This window comes from Symphodus melops, assembly GCF_947650265.1.
Source record: "Symphodus melops genome assembly, chromosome: 20".
Classification (NCBI taxonomy): Eukaryota; Metazoa; Chordata; class Actinopteri; order Labriformes; family Labridae; genus Symphodus; species Symphodus melops.
The window spans coordinates 16,529,233-16,552,191 of NC_136710.1; the positions used below are offsets into that span (position 1 = coordinate 16,529,233).

Genomic DNA, 22,959 nt, shown 5'->3' on the forward strand with positions numbered 1-22,959 from the left:
TCTCGGACACTCGGGTGAAGAGAGGGGCTGAGCTGTAAAGCTGGGAGTAGAGTCGTGGTCTCTCAACCTGAAGCTCGAGGGTTTGATCCCCGGCTGAGCAAGATGTCCGATGTGTTCATGGGCAAGTCACTTAATCCCACGTTGTTCCCGCTGCTTCAGTGGAGGCGTATGAATGGATTAGTTACTTCTGATGGATGATACGACTTTGCAACCACTGCCATCAGGGTGTGAATGTGTAGGTGTGACCTGCAGTGACCAAGCACTTTAAGTAATCAGAAAACTATAAAGCCCCTAGATAAACTCAAATCCATTTAGCATTCCTTATGTAAGCCCACCCTTTGTGTCCGGATTTGGTCTTATTTAGTTTCATATTTCAGACTTCAGATTTATATCCTGGTGTTGCTTGTTTCTCTTGTGTGTTTTGTTATGTTTCCTCGTAGTCTTCAGTGCTTCCTCTTTGTTTTGCAAACTTTAACTTCTAATGTTTTGTTATATTCTTGAGTGCTTTGTGAGGTTCTGGATTATGGGTAGTTCTTGTCTTCTGTGTTTCTTGTCTTGTATTTTCTCTCTGTGTGATTACCCTGATTGTCTTCACCTGTGACATTAGTGTCACCTGTGTCTGATTACCCCAGTGTTTATTTAGTCTCAGTGTTCCTGTCAGCTCATTATCATATGTTGCTGTTGAATGCTAGTTGTCAGTCTTTTCCTGTTCCTGTTGGGTTCTTGTGGCTCCTAAGGTTGTTTTTTTTTTCAGCTGGACATTTTGAATAGTAAGTGTTTGATTTTTTTGTTTAAAAAAAAAATAATAATAATAATTCTTGACCTGCATTTCCGTCCTCCTCCTGTTTTCCTGAATTGTGACCTTTGGCCCTTGCGTTGGGGGCATTAAGTTAATTAAACAGGACAGATTCTTCCTAAATAGGCTTATTTGAAATAATTCCCGCAACATCTACCGTAACATCAACTTGAAAATATTATCTCCTTCTTTAAGTAAACGCAACCAGGCTTGAGGCTTATGGTACAATCTTTTGTCCAGCAGAGGCTTGGTCATAAAATCTGTTGAGGGTAGTGAAGTAGTGACCACCTAAACAAGGAGGGAAGTGATCCAATTGATGAAACACAATCACATATTTTGGAACAAATAAGAAACCTGGTGAAAATCTGCACCACGTCCATTACACGTCAGAATGTTTGGCCCCTAATGGAGGGAGGATGTGATGTTCCTTATATAGGCATATTGTGTCACTTCTCTCTGGCCAATCAAATTTTGTCCTCCCTCTGAAGAGTGAAGAGAGCTCTAAGATGTGTTTCATTCGACACAGTAGTTTGAACACGATGACACCTCTTGTGATTGTGTTCTTCCTTGAATGTCTGTGCTTGGGGGAGATGGGTGAGTTCTGTTTTAGAATTGTCTTATAGGCTGTTTGGTCACTTTTCATGACATTTACTTCCAATTTCGTGCTGATTAAGAACATTTTTACGATGTGTACTGATTTCAGCTATTTGTGTTTCTTACTTTTAGCTCAGATGTCGGATCCAAGATCGATCATAAATGGGCGCCAAGAGAGTAGATTCATATCGGCGACTGTTGGTGAGGAGGTCACTTTGCATTGTTTCTATGAAGGTGATATAGCAACAAAGTTTTACTGGTACAAACAGACTCTGGGACAGAAACCTGAGCTCCTCTCTTCATTCTACAAATATGACAAGAATGCAAGTTTATACAGTGAATTTGAGAATAATCCACGCTTCACACTGGATAATAAAGTTGGTCATAATCATCTAAAGATCACAGACGTGCGCATCACAGACACGGCTACTTATTACTGTGCACGTAGCCATACGTCCATGTTTGAATTCATGGAAAGCATTACTCTAAGAGTAAAAGGCTCAGGTTTGAACATTCAACTGTTGATCGATCAGTCAGCATCTGCGATCACCAAGCCAGGAGGCTCTGTGACTCTGAACTGTACAGTCCACACTGGGACCTGTGATGGAGAACACAGTGTTTACTGGTTCAGAGACTCTGAAGAATCTCATTCAGGACTCATTTACACCCATGGAGACAGCAATAATTTGTGTCCGAGGAAGCCCAACCAACAAACCTGTGAATACAACTTACCAATGAAGAACCTGAATGTTTCTCATATTGGGACGTACTACTGCGCTGTCGCTTCATGTGGACACATTCTGTTTGGAAACGGGACCAAGCTGGACTTTGAAGGTATGAACGTTTTTTTGTTGGCATTTAAAAGGAACTCATTGTTAGTGCCTGAACAAACTTATCAGGGAAAAGTGAACGTATGCAACATCTCTGTTCCTCTTGTCTGTACAGTTTCTGCAGACTCTTCTTTCCTCTGGAAAGGAGCCGTGACATTGACTTCCATGCTCTCTGCTTTACTGGCCTTCACACTCTGCATGATGAACAAGAGGAACAGCAGCCAATCTCCAGGTAGGACTGTTTAGTTTTGAAAGCTCATGTTTTCTGTGCAAAACTTTTTAATGAAAAAACTGTTTTCTTTGCGTCTCAAACAGAGTGTGAAAAAAGCTTTTCAGCTTCATCGACCGCCACGGCAGAGGTGAGCTCACCTACATTACTCTCTCATACTGTATTTATAATTTTATTAATATTTAATTGAATGAAATGGATTGTCAAATATATATTTGTTACCAGGGTTACCAAAACACGGACCACCTTTATTACGCTGCTGTCAACCTGACCAACAGATCAAGAGGTCAGAGGGATCCAACCTGGAGTGAGTGTGTGTACCACGGCTTAAGGAGCTAAAACTGCACCTGTTACATTTGTGCTTATTTCTAAAGTGATGCAGATTTCATTATCTGCACATTTCAAGAGTTAATGTAAATTTGGATCAATGGGGTCTCCAGGAAATGTAACTGATGGGTTTTTTTCTTAATTGAAGCAGGTAAAACATCCTCTGAAATCATCTTTATATAAATAGTTCTTTTCTTCTTTCTTTCTTGTGAGTAAGGAATGCATTTTTGCATATTAGCCTCATTTTGAGGTTCCATTAATAGATGCTGTAGAAGCTTGAAAGGACTTGTTGTAAACAGTTTTCTTTTTGTCCTCGTCAGACTTTAAATCAGCAAATATGTTTAAATTGTTTGACAGACTGGATCCAAAACTGTTAATTAACATGGAATCACAATGAACTATAAACAGTAATGGCTTGCAGTCAGAAGATGTTGATTTTACATACTGTACATCTTTAGTTAGTGCAAAGGGGTCGATCAAGGCTTGCCTCCAAAAAATCGAGCCCAAACCAACCCGAGCCCGTGCCTGAGGTCGGGCTTCGTGTTCTGGAGGGCTTGGGTCAGGTTGCAGACCTTTTAGTGTGGACGTCTTCTCTCGAGCCCTCAGGGATGTTTAGCCTCAGGTCGCTACGACTGAGACATCTTCGCCTGTACTGTTCAAAAAGGCCCCACCTGGCCACTCTCATGAAGGCTTTCTGGTGGCGCCTCTGGCCATTGGAAGACGGGTTCATTGTTGTCATAGAAGGGATGTACAAAGTTTCTGTGAAGTAGCTTGGGTTTTTCTCTTTATTAGAAAAAAAGATGCATTTTATATGGTAGCTTTTTTTTTTTTTTTTTTTACTTTTACAATAAAACCATTCTATTAAGAAACCAAATGTCTCTATTTGTTCTGTACCAAACAAAGCTTCTCTTACACGGTGATGTCCATCAATACCAGTAAGTGGTAATATTCCTTTTTTTATTTTGAACCAATACAACAGAGTACAATTTACATGTATTTTATTATTTATTTAATTATTTTTTTTTTAAGCAGCATTGTGTGGTCTCTGTTGACGGTCAGTTGTTAATAAGACTTACTGGTAAAGTGTGTCATATCGTACATCACAATGCAGGAGAAACTTACAAAGACACCTTTAACTGATGAGTGAAAGACGGTAAGATTAGTTCACATATTTATTTTTTTAAAAAGAGCAGATTTGTAATCTTTTTGGGCTTGAAGGACATCAAATCCAGAGAAATCGGCTTTGGCAGTGAAGACCCAGACATACATCAATAAACAAGCTGGAGTGCTGTGGTTAAGGTCACATTGCACAGGCCATGTACATCATAATAATTAAGTAAAAGTGATATATATTTGAGCTTGACTCCACCCTGAACTGCTACCTTATCGTGGTGGGGGAGTTTGAGCACTCGAATGACCCTAGGAGCTATGTTGTCGGGGGCTTTGAGCCCCCAGCAGGGTCACCCAAGGCAAACAGCTCCTAGGTGACGGGTCAGAGTAAATGCAGTTCATAAAACCTCTATGATGAAAAACACAAATAGGACCGTGACGTCGCCCGGCATGGCGGAGCCGGGGCCCCACCCTGGAGCCAGGCCTGGGGTTGGGGCCCGCAGGAGAGCGCCTGGTGGCCGGGACTTTGCCCGTGGGGCCCGGCCGGGTTCAGCCCGAAAGGACGACGCGGGCCCATCCTCCTGTGGACCCACCATCCACAGAGGAAGCCGTAGGGGTCGGGTGCAGTGTGGATCGGGCGGCAGTCGACGGCGGGGGCCTCTGCGACCCGATCCCCGAGCGCAGCTTCTGGCGTTTGGGACGTGGAACATCACCTTACTGGGGGGGAAGGAACCTGAGCTTGTGCAGGAGGTTGAGAGGTACCGGCTAGATATAGTCGGGCTCACCTCCACGCACTGCTTGGGCTCTGGAACCCAGCCCCTTGAGAGGGGACTCCATTGTTCTACTTCGGGACTTCAATGCTCACGTGGGCAACGACAGTGAGATCTGGAGTGGGGTGATTGGGATGAACGGCCTCCCTGATCTGAACCAGAGTGGTGTTCTGTTATTGGACTTCTGTGCTAGTCACAGTCTGTCCATAACAAACACCATGTTCGAGCACAGGGATGTCCATAAGTGCACGTGGCACCAGGACTCCCTAGGCCGGAGGACGATGATAGACTTTGCGGTCGTGTCATCTGACCTCCGGCCGTCTGTCTCGGACACCAACTGATTGTCTTCACCTGTGTCATTAGTGTCACCTGTGTCTGATTACCCCAGTGTTTATTTAGTCTCAGTGTTCCTGTCAGCTCGTTGTCATATGTTGCTGTTGAATGTTAGTTGTCAGTCTTTTCCTGTTCCTGGTGGGTTCTCGTGGCTCCTAAGGTTTTTTTCAGCTGGACATTTTGAATAGTAAGTGTTTGCTTTTTTTGTTTAAAAAAATATTTTTTCTTGACCTGCACTTCCGTCCTCCTCCTGTTTTCCTGAATTGTGACCTTTGGCCCTTGCATTGGGGGCAATACGTTAGTTAAACAGGACAGATTATTTCTAAATAGGCTTATTTGAAATAACTCCTGCTACATCTACCGTAACATCAACATTAAAATATTATCTCCTTCTTCAAGTAAACCCAACCAGGCTTGAGGCTTATGGAACAATCTTTTGTCCAGCAGAGGCTTGGTCATAAAATCTGTTGAGGGTAGTGGAGTAGTGACCACCTAAACAAGGTGGGAAGTGATCCAATTGATGAAACACAATCACATATATTGGAACAAATAGAAGCTTAACCAAGTCAAGAAACCTGGTGAAAATCTTCACCACGTCCATTACACGTCAGAATGTTTGGCCCCTAATGGAGGGAGGATGTGATGTTCCTTATATAGGCATATTGTGTCACTTCTCTCTGGCCAATCAAATGTTGTCCTCCCTCTGAAGAGTGAAGAGAGCTCTAAAGTGTGTTTCAGTCGACACAGTAGTTTGAACACGATGACACCTCTTATGATTGTGTTCTTCCTTGAATGTCTGTGCTTGGGGGAGATGGGTGAGTTCTGTTTTAGAATTGTCTTATAGGCTGTTTGGTCACTTTTCATGACATTTACTTCAACTTTTGTGCTGATTTAAGAACATTTTTTCAATCTGAAATAATTTCAGCGTTTTCTATTTCTTACTTTTAGCTCAGACGTCGGATCCAAGATCGATCATAAATGGGCGCCAAGAGAGTAGATTCATATCGGCGACTGTTGGTGAGGAGGTCACTTTGCATTGTTTCTATGAAGGTGAAATGGCAACAAAGTTTTACTGGTACAAACAAATTCTGGGACAGAAACCTGAGCTCCTCTCTTCATCCTACAAATATGAAAATAATGCAAGTTTTTATGGTGAATTTGAGAATAATCCACGCTTCACACTGGATAATAAAGTTGGTCATAATCATCTAAAGATCACAGACGTGCGCATCACAGACTCGGCTACTTATTACTGTGCATGTAACCTTAGGTCAGTGTTTGAATTCATGGGAAGCATTACTCTAAGAGTAAAAGGCTCAGGTTTGAACTTTCAGCTGTTGATCGATCAGTCAGCATCTGCGATCACCAAGCCAGGAGGCTCTGTGACTCTGAACTGTACAGTCCACACTGGGACCTGTGATGGAGAACACAGTGTTTACTGGTTCAGAGACTCTGAAAAATCTCACCCTGGATTTATTTACACCCATGGAGGCAGCAATAATTTGTGTCCGAGGAAACCCAACCAACAAACCTGTGAATACAACTTACCAATGAAGAACCTGAATGTTTCTCATATTGGGACGTACTACTGCGCTGTCGCTTCATGTGGACGCATTCTGTTTGGAAACGGGACCAAGCTGGACTTTGAAGGTATATTTTGTTGGCATATGAAAGGAACTCATTGTTAGTGTCTGAACAAACTTATCAGGGAAAAGTGAACACATGCAACATCTCTGTTCCTCCTGTCTGTACAGATTCTGCAGACTCTTCTTTCCTCTGGAAGGGAGCTGTGACATTGACTTCCATGCTCTCTGCTTTACTGGCCTTCACACTCTGCATGATGAACAAGAGGAACAGCAGCCAATCTCCAGGTAGGATTGTTTAGTTTTGAAAGCTCATGTTGTCTGTGCACAACTTTTTAATGAAAAAACTGTTTTCTTTGCGTCTCAACCAGTGTGAAAAAAGCTTTTCAGCTTCATCGACCGCCACGGCAGAGGTGAGCTCACCTACATTACCATTTCATACTGTATTTATAATTTTATTAATATTGCATTAATTGAATGACCGTATTGTCAAACGCATTTTTTTGTTACCAGGGTTACCAAAACACGGACCACCTTTATTATGCTGCTGTCAACCTGAGCAACAGATCCAGAGGTGAGAGGGATCCAACCTGGAGTGAGTGTGTGTACCACGGCTTAAGGAGCTAAAACTGCACCTGTTACATTTGTGCTTATTTCTAAAGTGTTGCAGATTTTATTATCTGCACATTTTAAGAGTTAATAAAATTTGGATTAATTGGATTTTCAGGAAATATTTTTTCCCAAATTGAAGCAGATGAAACATTCTTTTATTTCTTGTGAGTAAGAAATTCATTCTTGCATATTAGCCTCATTTTGTTTTCAGTTTAATTAATTGATGCTGTAGAAGTTTTTAAGGCCTTGTTGTAAACTGTATTTGTCATTTTCAGATTTTAAACTATGCCAATGTCTTTTTTGTGTAAATTGTAACCCAGAAATTAAACTGTTCATCTGAAATAACTATAAACTTGAAGCAGTGTGTTTGCAGTCAGTGGATGAAGTTGACTTCGCTTACATGATTTAATAGGTTCCTGAGATGATCAATAATTAGCTCTCTGGCATTAGCCAGGGTCAACTCGCATGTTACTTTAGTCTGAGCGATTATCAGCAGTGTGTGGGTTAGATCATGGCTCGGACCAAACGAGCCCGGGGTTAAGGCTAAATGGGGCTTGGGTTGCAGATCTCTAGTGTATAATGGGGCTTCTTCTTCAGAGAGCTCAGGGATTTTTAGCCTCAGGTCGCTGCTCCTGAGACATCTAAGCCTGTACTGTTTAGAAAGGCTGCTCTAATGAAGACTTTCTGGATGCTCAGCTGGCCATTGAAAGACTGTTTTGCTGTTGGACTTTGTCAGTCAATACTCAGGTTTTCTGATAAATTTGAATGATGCAAATCTGCTCAATGGCCAAAGGGGCCAAATGTCATTCATTGCATTGTACTCTTGTTTGGCAAGTAATCTAAGTACAAGATGTGTGTACAGAACCTGGGGATTTACAGTTTAGAAAGGGATCTTAGCATTCAACCTACCAAAGTCAACTATCAACCTTTTGTTTGTATGATGTAGCTGATTTTCAGCAACAAATGCACTTCACTTTTTTGATTTGGTGGCCTTGAGAAGTAACATGATCAGAGCTTGTCATTTTGTGTGATAATTCAACTTTTCTGGGGGGTTTTGTCTCTGTCAGAACAGCTACCATTTTTAGCAGGAAGTGGAAGAGGTCTGCCCTCACATAGACAAATACCACAAAGCATCCAAAAACAGTTGTTTACCTGTACGCCAACACAAGCAACACTGTGAACGCAATTTCTTGACTTATCAAACTTCTGTGGAATTCTATGAAAGAAAGTGGTACAAACTTTAAACTTCACCAAGTTCCTCAATGACAGACTCATAGGCTTCTCAGTGTAGTACAGAATAAGACGCACATTATAGTAAGCGAACCCACAAGTATGATGGTGATTTGCTATATTACGTTGCATGTGTGTCAGTATCACCTTCAGCCTGCATGTATACAGCAGGACAAGTGGGGCAGCAGTTCCCGGGTGGGGAACCAGAGGGTCGCCGGTTAAAGTCCTGGCACGGAAGAAGTCTAGAAATTGGTTTGGTAGCTCGAGAGGTGTCAGTCCACCTCCTGAGCACTGCCGAGGTGCCCTTATGCAAGGCGCCAAACCCCAAAACTGCTCTGGGGCGCTTGCTGTGGGCAGACTCCTCAATCTGAGACCTCTCCATTAATGCATGACACTAGTATCCTGTTTGTGCATGAGTGTATTTCGGCCTGTGTGTGTTCATGTCCATTAAACAGAATGTAAACTGAATTTCCCCTCGTGGGATTAATAAAGTATAAATTATATTAGAACCTGTTAGTTCTAAATGATGCGTACTGTATTATTAATCTGCAGTTATTCGAGGTCTCATTTAATTGGTTCTTAAAATGGTTGAAAAGCTAAATAGCATTGGGCTATTAGCTTACATTACTTGTCAGTTTTACTACGGTGGCTCAATAAGTTCGGGCTGAATAGGCAGCAAAAAGGCAAACTCCAACTGTGAATTAAGCAAACGTAACAATTTCCATAGTGAAGATAATGTTCCTGGTTTAAAACAAAGACAATGCTTGGATTGCTGAAGCAACGTCTAGGTTTACATGGATTTTTACTTGTATCCATTAAATATGGTAATGAGAAGGGCAGGTCAAGAATACATACATACTGTATATTAACAATGAACACAAATTAGATGTGCCCTGATATGTATGAAATCAAATTAAGATGAGAATAAAAGATTTATGACAACACTTTTAGACTTTACTGTACAACATTACTGTAAACTCTCTATAATCAATTTTAAACATCCTACCACTATCAAGTTATATTCTTCATATAACTCTCCCCAAACAAACTACAAAGTACAGATGTCAGTGAACATGTGATCTTTTGTTTCCTGAAGAGGACGTATTGTGTCACATCAGGCGGACCAATCAAATGCAGGCTTGTTATTCAAGAGTGGAGAAGGTATTGAGAGTCTTTTCATTCAATACAGGAACTCCAACACGTCAACATCTACAATGTTTGTCTGTTTTCTGATCCATTTGTTCTTGGGGGGAATGGGTAAGTTGTGTTTTTAAGACTATACTTCTTAAACTTCCGTTTTTCAGATTTCAGAGTATTCTTCGGCTCATTGTTTGACATCTTATTACTGATTTTGTATCTATTTTCTCTTTAATTGACTTCAGCTCAGCTGCCTGATCAGGAACCATCTGTCTCTGTTCATCAAGAAAAAAGTTTTGTCTCATCTAAAGTTGGAGACACTGTGACTCTGCGATGTTTTTATGAAGGTGAAGATTCAGCATGGCTTTACTGGTATAAACAAAGTCTGGGTCAGACACCGAGGCTTATTTCTACCTTCTACGTGTACGATACAAAAATAACTTTCCAGGATGAATTTGCAGACGAATCACGCTTCCAACTCCAGACTCAAAATAAAACAAATCACTTAACAATTTTGAATTTGAAAGTTTCAGACACAGCTACTTACTACTGCGCAAGTAGTTTTAAATTTGTATTAAATTTTCTGGAGGGAGCTGTAGTCAGTGTAAAAGACTCAGGTTGGAACGTCCCAGCTTTAATCCATCAGTCAGAATCTGAGACCATCCAGCCAGGAGGCTCTGTGACTCTGAACTGTACAGTCCACACTGGGACCTGTGATGGAGAACACAGTGTTTACTGGTTCAAAACCTCTGAAGAATCTCATCAGGAAATCATTTACACCCATGGAGGCAGGAATGATCAGAGTGAGAAGAACTCTAAAACACACACCTGTGTCTACAACTTACCAATGAAGAACCTGAATGTTTCTCATGTTGGGACGTACTACTGCGCTGTCGCTTCATGTGGACACATTCTGTTTGGAAACGGGACCCAGCTGGACTTTGAAGGTTGGTAGCTTGAGTCATTCGAGTTGTAGTTAATTGTAACTCTTGCCCAAACTTAGAGATGAAAACCCTAAAATCTGTTTCCAATGTCGTCTCTCGACAGATAACGTGACCACTCCCGCTTTAGTGTACGTCTTGATCGGAGCTTTGATATTCACCACCATCCTGGTCGTTGCCCTGGCTTTCTCATTATTCAAGAAAATCAAGGGAAACATCTGTGTATGTAGAGGTAAGTGTTACATTTTTTTAGAGTTTTGACCCATTTTATTTACAGATTTTAGCTTTACAGTAAAGGTACATTTTGTGTTTCACATCCAGAGTCTCAGTCAGGATTATCTGCTCCATCAAGTGGAGACAACGAGGTAAATGTAATCTCTTTTCAACCTTGTGAACATGTTCATAATTTCTACAGAGGACTATATAGTGATTTAATTTGTACATTTCTGTATTGCTAGGGCAACCTCCTCTATGCTTCTGTAAGTGTTCATCAGCCTGATCGATCGAGAAGACAGAGAATCAAAGAAAAGGATGATTGCGTGTACTCGAGTGTGAAGCTCTAGGATTAAGCATTTCATGACATTTAAATTTTTAGAAACAAATCTCATCTACAATTGACATGATGCTGTTAGTGCAGTGATCAATTATACCCGAATCAGTGATTTTATTTTATCACTAACAACCACGTGGAAATAAAAAGTTTTGACTGTATTCATTATCTTATTGGGGAAGCATGATCTCTGGTTTTAGTCATTTCAGTGTCACTGTTACCAGGACAAATGAAACATTTTGCACATCTCGGTCATTGATCTGGTTATTTTGTCCTTTGGATGTTATTTAAAGAGAAAAGGCAAGAAAAAAGATGTCTCGGACATGGGGAGTCATTTTTTAAAAATTTGAATCATGAATAATTGAGATTTTTTAGTGTTTCCAGTGCATTAAACTTGACAACTATTGGTTTATTGAAAATAGTGTTGAGCTTAATAACTCAAACGATTATTTTGATGTAAAAGGAAGTTAATGTGGGTTTTCCTTCCATTACAAAAAAATCATGAAAATGAAATCTTTGTACCTTTTTTCACTTTTGCAATAAAGCAATTTCATAAAGAAATCTAAATTCTTTATTTTGTACCCAAAAAAATCTGTTTTTACACGGTGATGGCCATCAATCACGGTGAGTGATAGTGGTTCTGAACCTATATGTATTTATATAGTACATTTCCATTTGACATCAACAAATGTTTGTTGAAGCATTGTGTGGTCTCTGTTTGTCAGTTGTTAATGGGACTGTTCACTGCTAAAGTGTATCATATCATACATCACAACACAGGAGAAACTTACAAAGACAACTGATGATTGATAGCTGGTAACATTAGTTAAAATTATTTAAGAAAAAAAAAAGGAGCAGATTGTGTAATCTTCTTGGGCTTGACGGACATCAGATCCTGATAAATCGGCCTTGGCAGTGAAGACCCAGAAATATTTCAATAAACAAGCTGGAGTGCTGTGGATAAGGTCACATTGCACAGGGGATATATATATATATATATATATATATATATATATATATATATGCTAAGAAAAGACTCCTTCGCATTAATATGAAATATCTTAATGATGGTGCAAATTTCTGTGAATATGTTCAGTTTGGTTACACTGTGTAGAGGTGACTTTGATGTTTGCAGACTACGATCTATTCTGAGAAGCTATGACCATATTTGAAGAGAAACACGTTATATGAGGTATCACAAAAGTATAATGTATGGCCTCAGTAGACCGTAGAATGAACTGTTCCTCAAATAGAGGTTTGACATTTAAAGAGTAAAGGTGATGTGATTCTCCAGACCATGTATATCCAAAATGGGAAGGAATTTATGACACCTGTTGTACTGTATATAATGGCTCCACACTTTGTCTATCTTTCAGCCTGCACAGAGTCTCAGTGTTGTCTGTTAGATCAGAACCACGGTTGTGATATGATGCATTAATATTATCCAATCTGTTGATAGTCAGCTTTAGGGACATTTATATCATTCAACCCATCACTTAACTACCTTCTTTGTGAAAACCCAATACGCTTGAGGCTAAAAGCAATAATCATAATGACTTCATAGAGGGGTAATGAGGCCAACAGCAGGATAGGACCTCTCATGGAGTCTATAACTGGTGGTGGTGAAGACAAAAGGAAGTGATGAGTCGTTGGTTTCTGATGTATCTGACCTCCGCTGAGCTAGAATTAGGGTGACTGGGTCGGGGGAGGGTCGGGGATTATAGCAGAATATGATTGGTTTATTACTTAAAGAATGAACGCCCATGATCAGCTGATCACCAAAGCAGGGAGAGACAGGAAGTGTGAGGGGGAGTGGTTAAATTGAATGAAGAGATGAATGAATATGTGACAGAATAAGCAGTCTCCCTGGTTGAGTTTACCCTGAGCTCCATTACATGGCTGAACAAACAAGATGGCACCTGGATTAATAACTGGTTTGATCATGATTTTTTTTTATTTTTTTTTTGCACCACCAGAAGGTACCTCCCCAACAACCATGGCATTTAAAAAAAAATAAGTATAATCTTCTGTTATACCACGTGTGGCTGTGGCGACACTGATTCATTTTGAGATCATAACTTATATACCAAATTTAAAGTCTTAAATAATTACAGAAACTTCTATATCAAAGCTTCCTGATCAAATCAAGACAATATTGAAGGCACTGGAGAAGGACGGGACCTCAGTCAGTGGTTGGGGTTTTTCATTGTCTTAAAGCAGCATTAATTTGTTAAATCTCTGTCCCTTTAAGTTGTATATCAAAGAGATTCAGAGCCACTCTGCCTTATGTTAGCTTTGGACTCAAGTCAAAACTAGAAGTGGGAACTGCAGATAAAGGCACCACTTGAACATAATTTAGGAGCTTGAGCATCCCTTGTTAGATAGCTCAACCATTCCTGCTGTTGTTCGTACTCTAACAGTGTGGTCACACCTCAGCTGTTTGGTTCATTTGTCGGATAGTTGCGTCTGTTTTGGGGTAGTGTGAATGCTTAACAAGTTTTGCTGTTTTTTCGACAGTTTTTTTCTTTGTCTGTAGTTTCTGCCTCTTTCAGTGGAAAAAACTTTGTGGTTTTCTGTCACACTCTCTTCAGATGAAGACCACTTAAAGTTATCTGCAGCTGAAAAGACTTATTCAAATATCGAAGCAAAACAAAGTAAACAGCGGTCACATTAACCGAAGGTGTCTATAAAAAAGTAAGTTAACCTTTGCTATGCCTTCACTTTCTTCCTCTTTAGGTGGAAAAAGCTTTGTGGTTTTCTGTCATGTTCCTTTAGCTGAAAACCACGTTAACACCAAAAGAAAAAAAATTGCAACACTATAACACAAAAGAAACCTCACATCTTCACTCTTGACTACAATTTAAATTTGGTTTTGAAAATCTCTTTTTTTTTTCAAAACTATAACAGATATTTGTGTTTTTTACTCAAACTTATACTTATACTTACTTATTCAGTAAATTAAACTCATTTCATTAAGTCTCATCCTCATCGAAGGAATGTAGTGACGATGCAATTATAGAATAGCTTATCTAAATAAGTAAACACCAATGTTGTTTGTTCACCTTAAATTGCAAAAATTGAAATACCCTTGGCCAAATCGTATTTGTTTTCCTGCGGTATTTCAAAGAAGAACATTTTTCATCTGCAGTGATGTGTCGTGTCACTTCTCTCTGGCCAATCAGATTTTGTCCTCCCTCTGAAGAGTGAAGAGAGCACGAAGATGTGTTTCAGTCGACACAGAAGTTTGAACACGATGACACCTCTTGTGATTGTGTTCTTCCTTTTATGTCTGTGCTTGGGGGAGATGGGTGAGTTATGTTTTAGAATTGTCTTATAGGCTGTTTGGTCACTTTTCATGACATTTACTTCAACTTTTGTGCTGATTAAGAAAATTTTTTCAATCTGAAATGATTTCAGCGTTTTCTATTTCTTACTTTAGCTCAGACGTCGGATCCAAGATCGATCATTAATGGGCGCCAAGAGAGTAGATTCATATTGGCTAATGTTGGTGAGGAGGTCACTTTGCATTGTTTCTATGAAGGTGATTTAGCAACAAAGTTTTACTGGTACAAACAGACTCTGGGACAGAAACCTGAGCTCCTCTCTTCATCCTACAAATATGACAAAAATTCAAGTTTATACGGTGAATTTGAGAATAATCCACGCTTCACACTTGATAATAAAGTTGGTCATAATCATCTAAAGATCACAGATGTGCACATCACAGACATGGCTACTTATTACTGTGCACGTAGCCTTACGTCCATGTTTGAATTCATGGAAAGCATTACTCTAAGAGTAAAAGGCTCAGGTTTGAACTTTCAGCTGTTGATCGATCAGTCAGCATCTGCGATCACCAAGCCAGGAGGCTCTGTGACTCTGAACTGTACAGTCCACACTGGGACCTGTGATGGAGAACACAGTGTTTACTGGTTCAGAGACTCTGATGAATCTCACCCTGGATTTATTTACACTCATGGAGGCAGCAATAATTTGTGTCCGAGGAAACCCAACCAACAAACCTGTGAATACAACTTACCAATGAAGAACCTGAATGTTTCTCATACTGGGACGTACTACTGCGCTGTCGCTTCATGTGGACACATTCTGTTTGGAAACGGGACCCAGCTGAAGTTCAGATGTGCGTTAGTATTTTAGCAGGGATTGTCTTTTTTATGTTAAAGTACAAGTCTGCACATTAAAACACTCATGTCTCTCTACAGATGAGAACACCCTTGACCTGGTGTATATCTTGAGTGGAGCTTTGACTTTTACCGTCACCTTGCTTGTATTGTTGGCGGTCTTCACCTATGTAATCTACAAGAGAAAGAGCTGCAAATGCAAAGGTACGGTCACCGCTTTCCTTTCTTAACAGTGTTGATCACATGATACAGTTTAATAGTAAAGGATTTTTTTCATCATTTTCTAGAATCTGGTGCAAGAATTTCGGCTCCCTCCACAACAAATGAACAGGTACTTTATGATTCAATTCACTTTTCTCCCAAATTAAACAGTTTAAAAACTAGTTTCATAAATCTGGGATGTTTTGCGAGCTCTCCCAGAGAGAAAAAAAGGGCGCACGGCAAAGTCCACCACTTGTTTCCGTGCAGCTGAGAAGTTCTTTCTACCATCAGTTGTCACCATGTGGCGTTTGTAATCCTGCTAGTTGACCTCTCGTCCTGCCAATCCTTTCCACCAGTTGTATGGCCTGCAGAACAGTCCTTACATTTAACCATCTGTATGAGCATGTGATAAAAATCTTGAATCTTAATGAAAGATTCTTTGAAACAAGCTACAATTGCAGCTAACAAAGTGTATTCTCTCAACTGTAGACCACTTTCTTTAAATGTATGGTTATGATCTAATGAGGGAGTAAAACTGTAAAGAAGTGTTGCTGGGGCGCTGATGGCTGAGCTGTGAGGTTGCATCACATGTACAGAGGCTTTAAACCTCCGATGAGGCAGCCCATCAAGTCATTCCCTAATCTCTGTACCGATGTGCTGCTAAACCCACTTTACTGTTTAAACAAATACAAAAAAACTAAAATCAATCTTTGGGTGGGAAAAAAAGTTGGGACCCTGTCGCCATATAGATAGATAGATAGATAGATAGATAGATAGATAGATACTTTATTGATCCTGAGGGAAATTCAATGCATCCAGGCAATATACAAGACATGCAGGACACAAGAATAAACTGCTATCCACCTCCCTTACATATATAATAACCCAAAACAAAATTTACAAGGGCCCCTATACAAATAAAAATAAAACATTTAAAATCAAATTTGCCCTATTAACAATAGACTTATACTTATAAAAAGAAATGTAAATGAACTCTGCAGGAAAAGAAAGATATGTGCAATTTAAAAAGAGAAGTCCAAACAGCTAAGGAAACTCAGAACAGTGATGTTACCTGTGCATACCCGAGTGTTGACCGTCTGAAAGTGTGTTTTTTTAAACATATATTAACAACAGACATTAGACAGTGAATACAGACATTAAGGATGCAAATTAAAGTTATTGTCATTAAAATGTCCAAACATTAAAGATGTAGAAGTAAAGTGATTGTCAGATCGGCATTAAAGTGTCCAACTGGACGCTGACTCTCAGGACCAAAGTGCATATTAGAAGTGAGGGAAAAAAGATCAGTCCAGGAGTCCTTGTGTGCTTGTCCCCTGCTGTCACAGTGAAGTGTTGTACAGTATTATGTCCACGGGGACAAAAGAGTTCTTGAGCCTATCCGTGGAGCACGACTGTGACAGCAGTCTGACACTGAGCATGCTCCTCTGCCTGGAGAAGGTGCTGTGCAGAGGCTGGTGGGTGTTGTCCATGATGGACAGTGTTTTGTCCAGTCCATGTATCCCAGCGTTCTGCACGTAGCAACGTATGCTTGTTATACACACTGAACTGGGACACATGTTCAATCACATATGGGCACATGGGTGATGTTGTCTCCACTCATAGTTATGTTGGCACATGTCCATGACTAACCTTTAGTTTCTCACTGCATTTAGTACGAAAGACTCTGAGGGAAATTCAGATAGCTGTTTATTGGTCGGATGCGTCCCTTCTTTTAAAAGAAAAATAAATTAATAATAGTGTTTTTCATACGGTTCTTTTTTCAGTACTAAGCTTTACTCTGAGAAGGTATATGGTGATTTTCTGATATTTACTAATACTCATGTCTTATTAACAGGGTGACCACAATGAGGAAAACATCCATTACGCAGCTTTAAGGGCACACAGGGTCAACCGACCCAGAAGACCACGAAACACAGAGGATGAGTGTGTGTACTCAGGTATAAAACAGTAGACATGTATATTTAACATTTCTCTGTAACAAAAGTGATGGGTACCGTAACAATACTATAAATGAGCCTTTAAGACATGGTGGTAATCCTATTAGCATCTCTTCTTTTGTGTTTTGATGGTGTCCTAGGTTGCTCCTATCTCAGTTTTTAACCTCATGACCTGAATCTCAACAATTTGTTGATCAAACCTGCTATCTTACTACTTCTACATTCACAATAAAGACAAAAGCTTGAAAATGATTTCCCCTATATGCATCTAACAAGCCTCTAAAGCAGTGGTGTCCAAACTTTTTTTCTTGCGGGCCAAAATTGTCATGTTAGAATCGCTCACGGGCCACAGGGTTTTTTGTTTGTTTGGTTTTTTTTAAATATTGGAAGGAACTTTTTGTATTTTGACCACTTCAAAAAATAATGTAAATACACAATAATTTATTGCAGTGGGAAACTGTTGTGTTCTAATTTTTTTGGAAAGAATAGTCAGGCTTTTATAGGTCTCCCTCGCTGACATGAAAAAGAAAAAGAACGAAATATGCCATCTGATGAGGCCTGGGGTCAAAATCTTCTGATTCTTCGAACGAAGTCAAGGGCCACAAACAATCCACTCAAGGACCACAAATGGCCCCCGGGCCGCACTTTGGACACCCCTGCTCTAAAGAGAGAAGAGGGCTCCAACTTTTTTTTCCTGAAACTTTTTAAAAGTTTGTTATTTGTTTTTAAGAGAGAGAGAAGGGGAAACAAAAGGAAAGGAGAGAAGTGGAGAGGGGAGGGGCCGATGTCTTAAACTAACTTCAGGGCTGTGCCCGACACAGACAGCGCAGACTGTGAGCCTAAATACTTGAGAATTGGATTGGTAAACATTGAACCCATTTTGATTGGGCAAGATAAAGTAGGTGTGTCCGTCAGGATGACATCCGTCCGTCATGACCTCATCATCCTGACGGTGATGAGGCTCCTTCAGAGTGCACAAGCATTGAAAGGCACGCAGATCACATCATTACTTTTCAAATGAAGATCTTTATTTATTTTGTACTCTATTATTGTTGCTGGATGTCAAGTTTCTTTATTTCTTTAGGATCTTATTTTTTTAACATATCTTCATGTATAATTTTATTGTGATGGTTGATGGCTTAGTCACAAGTCTTTTCATGTCTCGTGTGAAACACTTGTTATTTTTTGCCTTCTTGCTGAAATGTGCTATTTAACTGAATTTCACTTGACTTGAGATGCAGTAATTCTATTTTCACACTTTCCTTTTTCCATGGATACTTACAGTATATAATAAATATTGTCCACATAGCCCCAATGGCTGACTTTTTGTCCATACCATTGAGACTTGCCTTTACAAGCTTAGTTTCATTAGGGTGTAACTTCAGAGTTCTGCAGTTTAATTTAATTCAGTGAGAGAAAACATGAATGGCCTTATTACAAAATGCTCAAACAGAGAGACACTTGTGTTAATTATCGTTGTATCATTTGTGTTAAGTAGAGATGTGGACTCGAGTCACATGCCTTTGACTCTTAGTGTCTGCATTTATCATCAATCAGCACTTAACGATAGAAATGTCACCCCAACGCTTGCTGTATTCTGTGAGCTTCTGCACACAGACTGTAAACCAGCGCTGTGTTATATCCAAACACTAAAAACAATAGGCTTGTCTGGGCACTACTACCTTTGAAAAAAAACAAAAAAACAAAGGAGAGCAAATGCATTTGTTTAGAATTTCCCAATTTCCTGACGTGATCTAATAAAATGATCCCAAAAAAAGATTATGAAAGGTAAAAAAAAAACACATAAATGGGAGAGTCTGATGTCTTAAGTTAATTATATGATATTAATTTTGACCTGCACTGAGATGGACATTTTGTTAAATATATTTTCTGAAATGTTTGTATATATTATATTTGCGATTGTGTCAGTAATGTTTATATATATATATATATATATATATATATATATATATATATATATATATATATCTTGATCTGATCCATTGAAACACATGATTGATCTGTCTTGTCTTGAGTTCATCTCATGGGTGACCTGCGATGCAACAGAGACTGAAGGCTCTGTTCGGCATACAATGGGACTGTATGGGCTCGCAAAACCAGTTTTGGAGGCCTGTTGTCGTCTACTCTGGACGGACAAAGTTTGAGTTTCAGACATGTTTTTTTGTGTAATGAAAACATTGTTTCGCTAAATAAACTTTATTTAAATGCTACTTTATATACCACCGTGGCCATTTATGTTTCATTCAAAGTACATGCTTGTAGCAGTATATGCCTTTACTGCTGTTTATCTTTATTATCGCTTGTATATAAAGTTGGTGAGCAGCCCTAGTATTTACCATGTGTCGCAACCCGTCAGTCCCCGTCTGCCTTTTTTTGGTCAATTCAACTTGTTGAATCAGGTTTGAGAAAGCCCCTTGAGCATCTTGCTGAAGTATCCATGCTTTCACCCATTAGTGCGGTTTCTCGTTTCTTGTCACCTCCGCCTCTTCTTTTCCACTAAAAGACCAAGGGCTGACAAAGCCAGTGCCATTTTCTGACTTCTGCGCCAGAGATCTTGTTGACTCTGCCCACTCTTGTTTCTAAAAGGACTGGCCTCTTCCTGGTCTTCTTCATGGCCGCCCCCCTAATCTACTCTCCATGTCTGGACTGTCCTGGCTCAGTGCCCTGCCTCCAGGCCATACACTTGTAGGTCCGGATTTAGCATCAAGTAAACACAGAATATTGTTCAGACTAAACATGAGCAATTCTGCTGGCTTACATGGTAGCTGTTGTTACATTGTCTGTTGTGAAACTGCATAATTATTTTAAAGGTCTTCACATAGGTTATCACAAAAGAAACAGCCCCAAAGTTTATCCCTTCATGGACAATATATGAGGCTAAATGTTAGCACTGCTGCTAAATTCCTAATACATTTTAGGTATTGTTAAACTACAGGCCTGTTCAGAACTTGTTGTCAATTAAAAGCTAGATTTTCAAATAGAGGTTTGGGGGGAGTTGCTGAAAGAATCACTCCCACGATTCCCTGCCTGCCTCAACATCATCTTTTGTTATGTTTTGATTGAAAGCCCCCTCGCAGCAGATCTTATATACTGTGTGTTTAAAGGCGGTTGGCATCCAAAGAGTTGCATTACTGCGATCTCCTGTATTCATAGCGCTACTACAGGTTGTTGTTTTTTCTACTTCAGCCATACCTGAAAGAAATTTACCCTGCACTCTCTGACATCTCCCGGGAAGGGGTTGAACATAACCTCCCATGGCCAATCAGTAGTAAGCATTCATCAACCAAGCCATATGGAGCAAAACCTAAAGGACACGACCCTGATTGACAGATTACGAAGCAAATAAACAATATCGTTGACTGAAATGACACAACAGAGAGCAATTCTCTACTGGGTTACTATTCCACTGAATCAATGCAACACTAGAAAACACATTGTATGAAGTGAGCAGAATTTATTTTAAAGGAAACTTTACCCATTGTGAATGGCATTATTCTGCTAAATTCACACATTGGCATAAACAAGGAACTCTTGTTGCGCTCCTCAATTTGAAACCAAGACTTGTGCCATGTAGGAGTCCATTTCTCGATGAGAGATGTCTCCTACTCTGTCTAGTGACACTTGCATCACTGAGATATAATGACACACAGCACAGCAGAATAAAACAAATTATCTTGAAACTTATAATTGGAGCCGACATCATCACAAAGTTTAAATACATCAGATGTCAACAGAAAGAATGGAGACAGAATTAGGTCTGCAGGTGTTTAAAAAGAACACAAAACTGTTTTCAACTGAGATCAGTTTGATGTGGCTGTTGCTGGCGGTGAATGTCGTGGCTTGTTTCCATAATAGGACATGAAGTGTCACTACAGGTTGACCAATCAAAGGCAGTCTACTCTATGAGGTGACGAGAACGGAACAAGATTCTTCTCATTCAGCACTGCAATTTCCTCAGGATGACATCTCCAAAGTTACTTTTCTATTTTACATTACTCCTCTTGGACAAAAGTGGTGAGTTGATTTTTCTTTTCTTTTAGGTTCAGGTCATTCTACCTGTTAAAGCCTCTGAATGTGTTCCTCTGATAGTAAAAAAGTACATTAGACTTTAACAATCTATTTAACATTTATTTTGTCTTTCTTGTCACTTCAGCTCAGATGACCGATCAATCCTCATCTGTTCATCAAGAGAGAGAATTTATATCAGCTCATGTCGGAGACAACATCACATTGAAATGTCTCCATGAAGACAAAACGGTACAACGTTTTTTCTGGTATAAGCAACCTCTCGGACAGAAACCAAGGCTGATGTCAACCTTCTTTGGGACCAATATAAAGACAGCATTTAATCATGAGTGGAAGAACAATCTACGCTTTACACTGGAAGCTGTAAATGGTGGAGTTTCTCTGAATATCACACATTTACAAATTTCAGATGCAGCTACTTACTACTGTGCCGTTAGCTTTTCAATAACTTTTGAATTTGTGAAGGGTACTTTCGTCAGTGTTAAAAGTTCAGGTTTGAACATCCCCGCTGTCCATCAGTCAGACTCTCAGACCATCCAGACAGGAGGCTCTGTGACTCTGAACTGTACAGTCCACACTGGGACCTGTGATGGAGAACACAGTGTTTACTGGTTCAGAAACTCTGAAGAATCTCATCCAGGACTCATTTACACCCATGGAGGCAGGAATGATCAGTGTGTGAGGAGCTCCAACTCACAAACACACACCTGTGTCTACGACTTGCCATTAAAGAGCGTCAGCCGCTCTCATGCTGGGACTTACTACTGCGCTGTCGCCTCATGTGGACGCATTCTGTTTGGAAACGGGACCAAGCTGAATGTTGAAAGTAAGTAACTCCTACAGAAACTATTGCTTTCTGATACTTATAATTACATCTAATCAAGTGAAAACTTAAAAAAAAAAAAAAGAAAAAGAAGCTGCTCAGCAATGACCTCTGTTGTCTGTCTCTTTGCAGAAGAGAAATACTCCCATGTCTTGGTGTATTTCTTGAGTGGAGCTTTGACATTCACCACCATCCTTAGTTTTTCACTCGCTGTGAGACTGTTCAATATTTGGAGAAAAATCTGCTGTCACCCCAGAGGTAATTAGTACTTTTTAGTTTCTATGCATATCTATAAAACAGTGGATCATCGTAAGTTTTAGAATTGTAATGAAATGGCTCGTTTTTGTTTTACAGAAACGTCAGATTCTTCCGTGACGACTTCACAGGTATTTCCACCAAATTTCTGATCATTCAAAGAAAGGAGGGCAATTTGGTTTTGTATTTAGTCCATCTGTGCTCCCGAATCTTTAACAGTGGAGTATAAAGTACAAATTACCAGTAAATTACCAATAACTTGAATTTTGAACAGCAAGTCTTACTTCCTGAGGAAGGGTATCGTTTATCATTTGGAGAAAAGTTGAAATGTAAAGAATTAAGAATATAGATAATATCAACAAAATATTCAAAAATAGAGCAAAACAAATAAAATAATCTGTCTCTTCTGCATTTTCGTGCAACTAGTATTTATGAAAAGATTCTTTATTCTTGAGTTAGTCTTCAGTTGTCCTTTTACACTGATCAGTTGT

The 22,959-nt window shown here is 39.7% G+C and overlaps 2 protein-coding genes and 1 long non-coding RNA gene across 3 annotated transcripts in view; all 3 read left to right on the top strand.

The window, feature by feature from the left end:
* Positions 1-581: 581 nt before the first annotated feature.
* On the top strand, positions 582-22,224 carry LOC306841587 (immunoglobulin kappa light chain-like; the record flags this gene model as incomplete). The annotated part of the gene is made up of 6 exons (XM_079371530.1): positions 582-740; positions 5,150-5,176; positions 5,938-6,006; positions 9,604-9,671; positions 9,797-10,230; positions 21,943-22,224. The coding sequence occupies exons 4-6, from the start codon at positions 9,629-9,631 to the stop codon at positions 22,222-22,224; spliced, it is 759 nt and encodes a 252-aa protein (XP_079227656.1). The 5' UTR covers positions 582-740; positions 5,150-5,176; positions 5,938-6,006; positions 9,604-9,628.
* LOC306841586 (uncharacterized protein) lies at positions 1,314-2,269 on the top strand (the record flags this gene model as incomplete). The annotated part of the gene is made up of 3 exons (XM_079371529.1): positions 1,314-1,390; positions 1,523-2,224; positions 2,256-2,269. Exons 1-3 carry the CDS (start codon positions 1,336-1,338, stop codon positions 2,267-2,269), a joined length of 771 nt encoding a protein of 256 aa, XP_079227655.1. The 5' UTR covers positions 1,314-1,335.
* LOC306841907 overlaps positions 2,371-22,959 on the top strand; it is a 117,835-nt gene continuing 97,246 nt past the window's right edge. Inside the window, exons 1-2 of the long non-coding RNA XR_013781615.1 lie at positions 2,371-2,452; positions 2,536-2,579. This is a non-coding gene — a long non-coding RNA (uncharacterized lncRNA). The remainder of the gene's footprint in view (positions 2,453-2,535; positions 2,580-22,959) is intronic.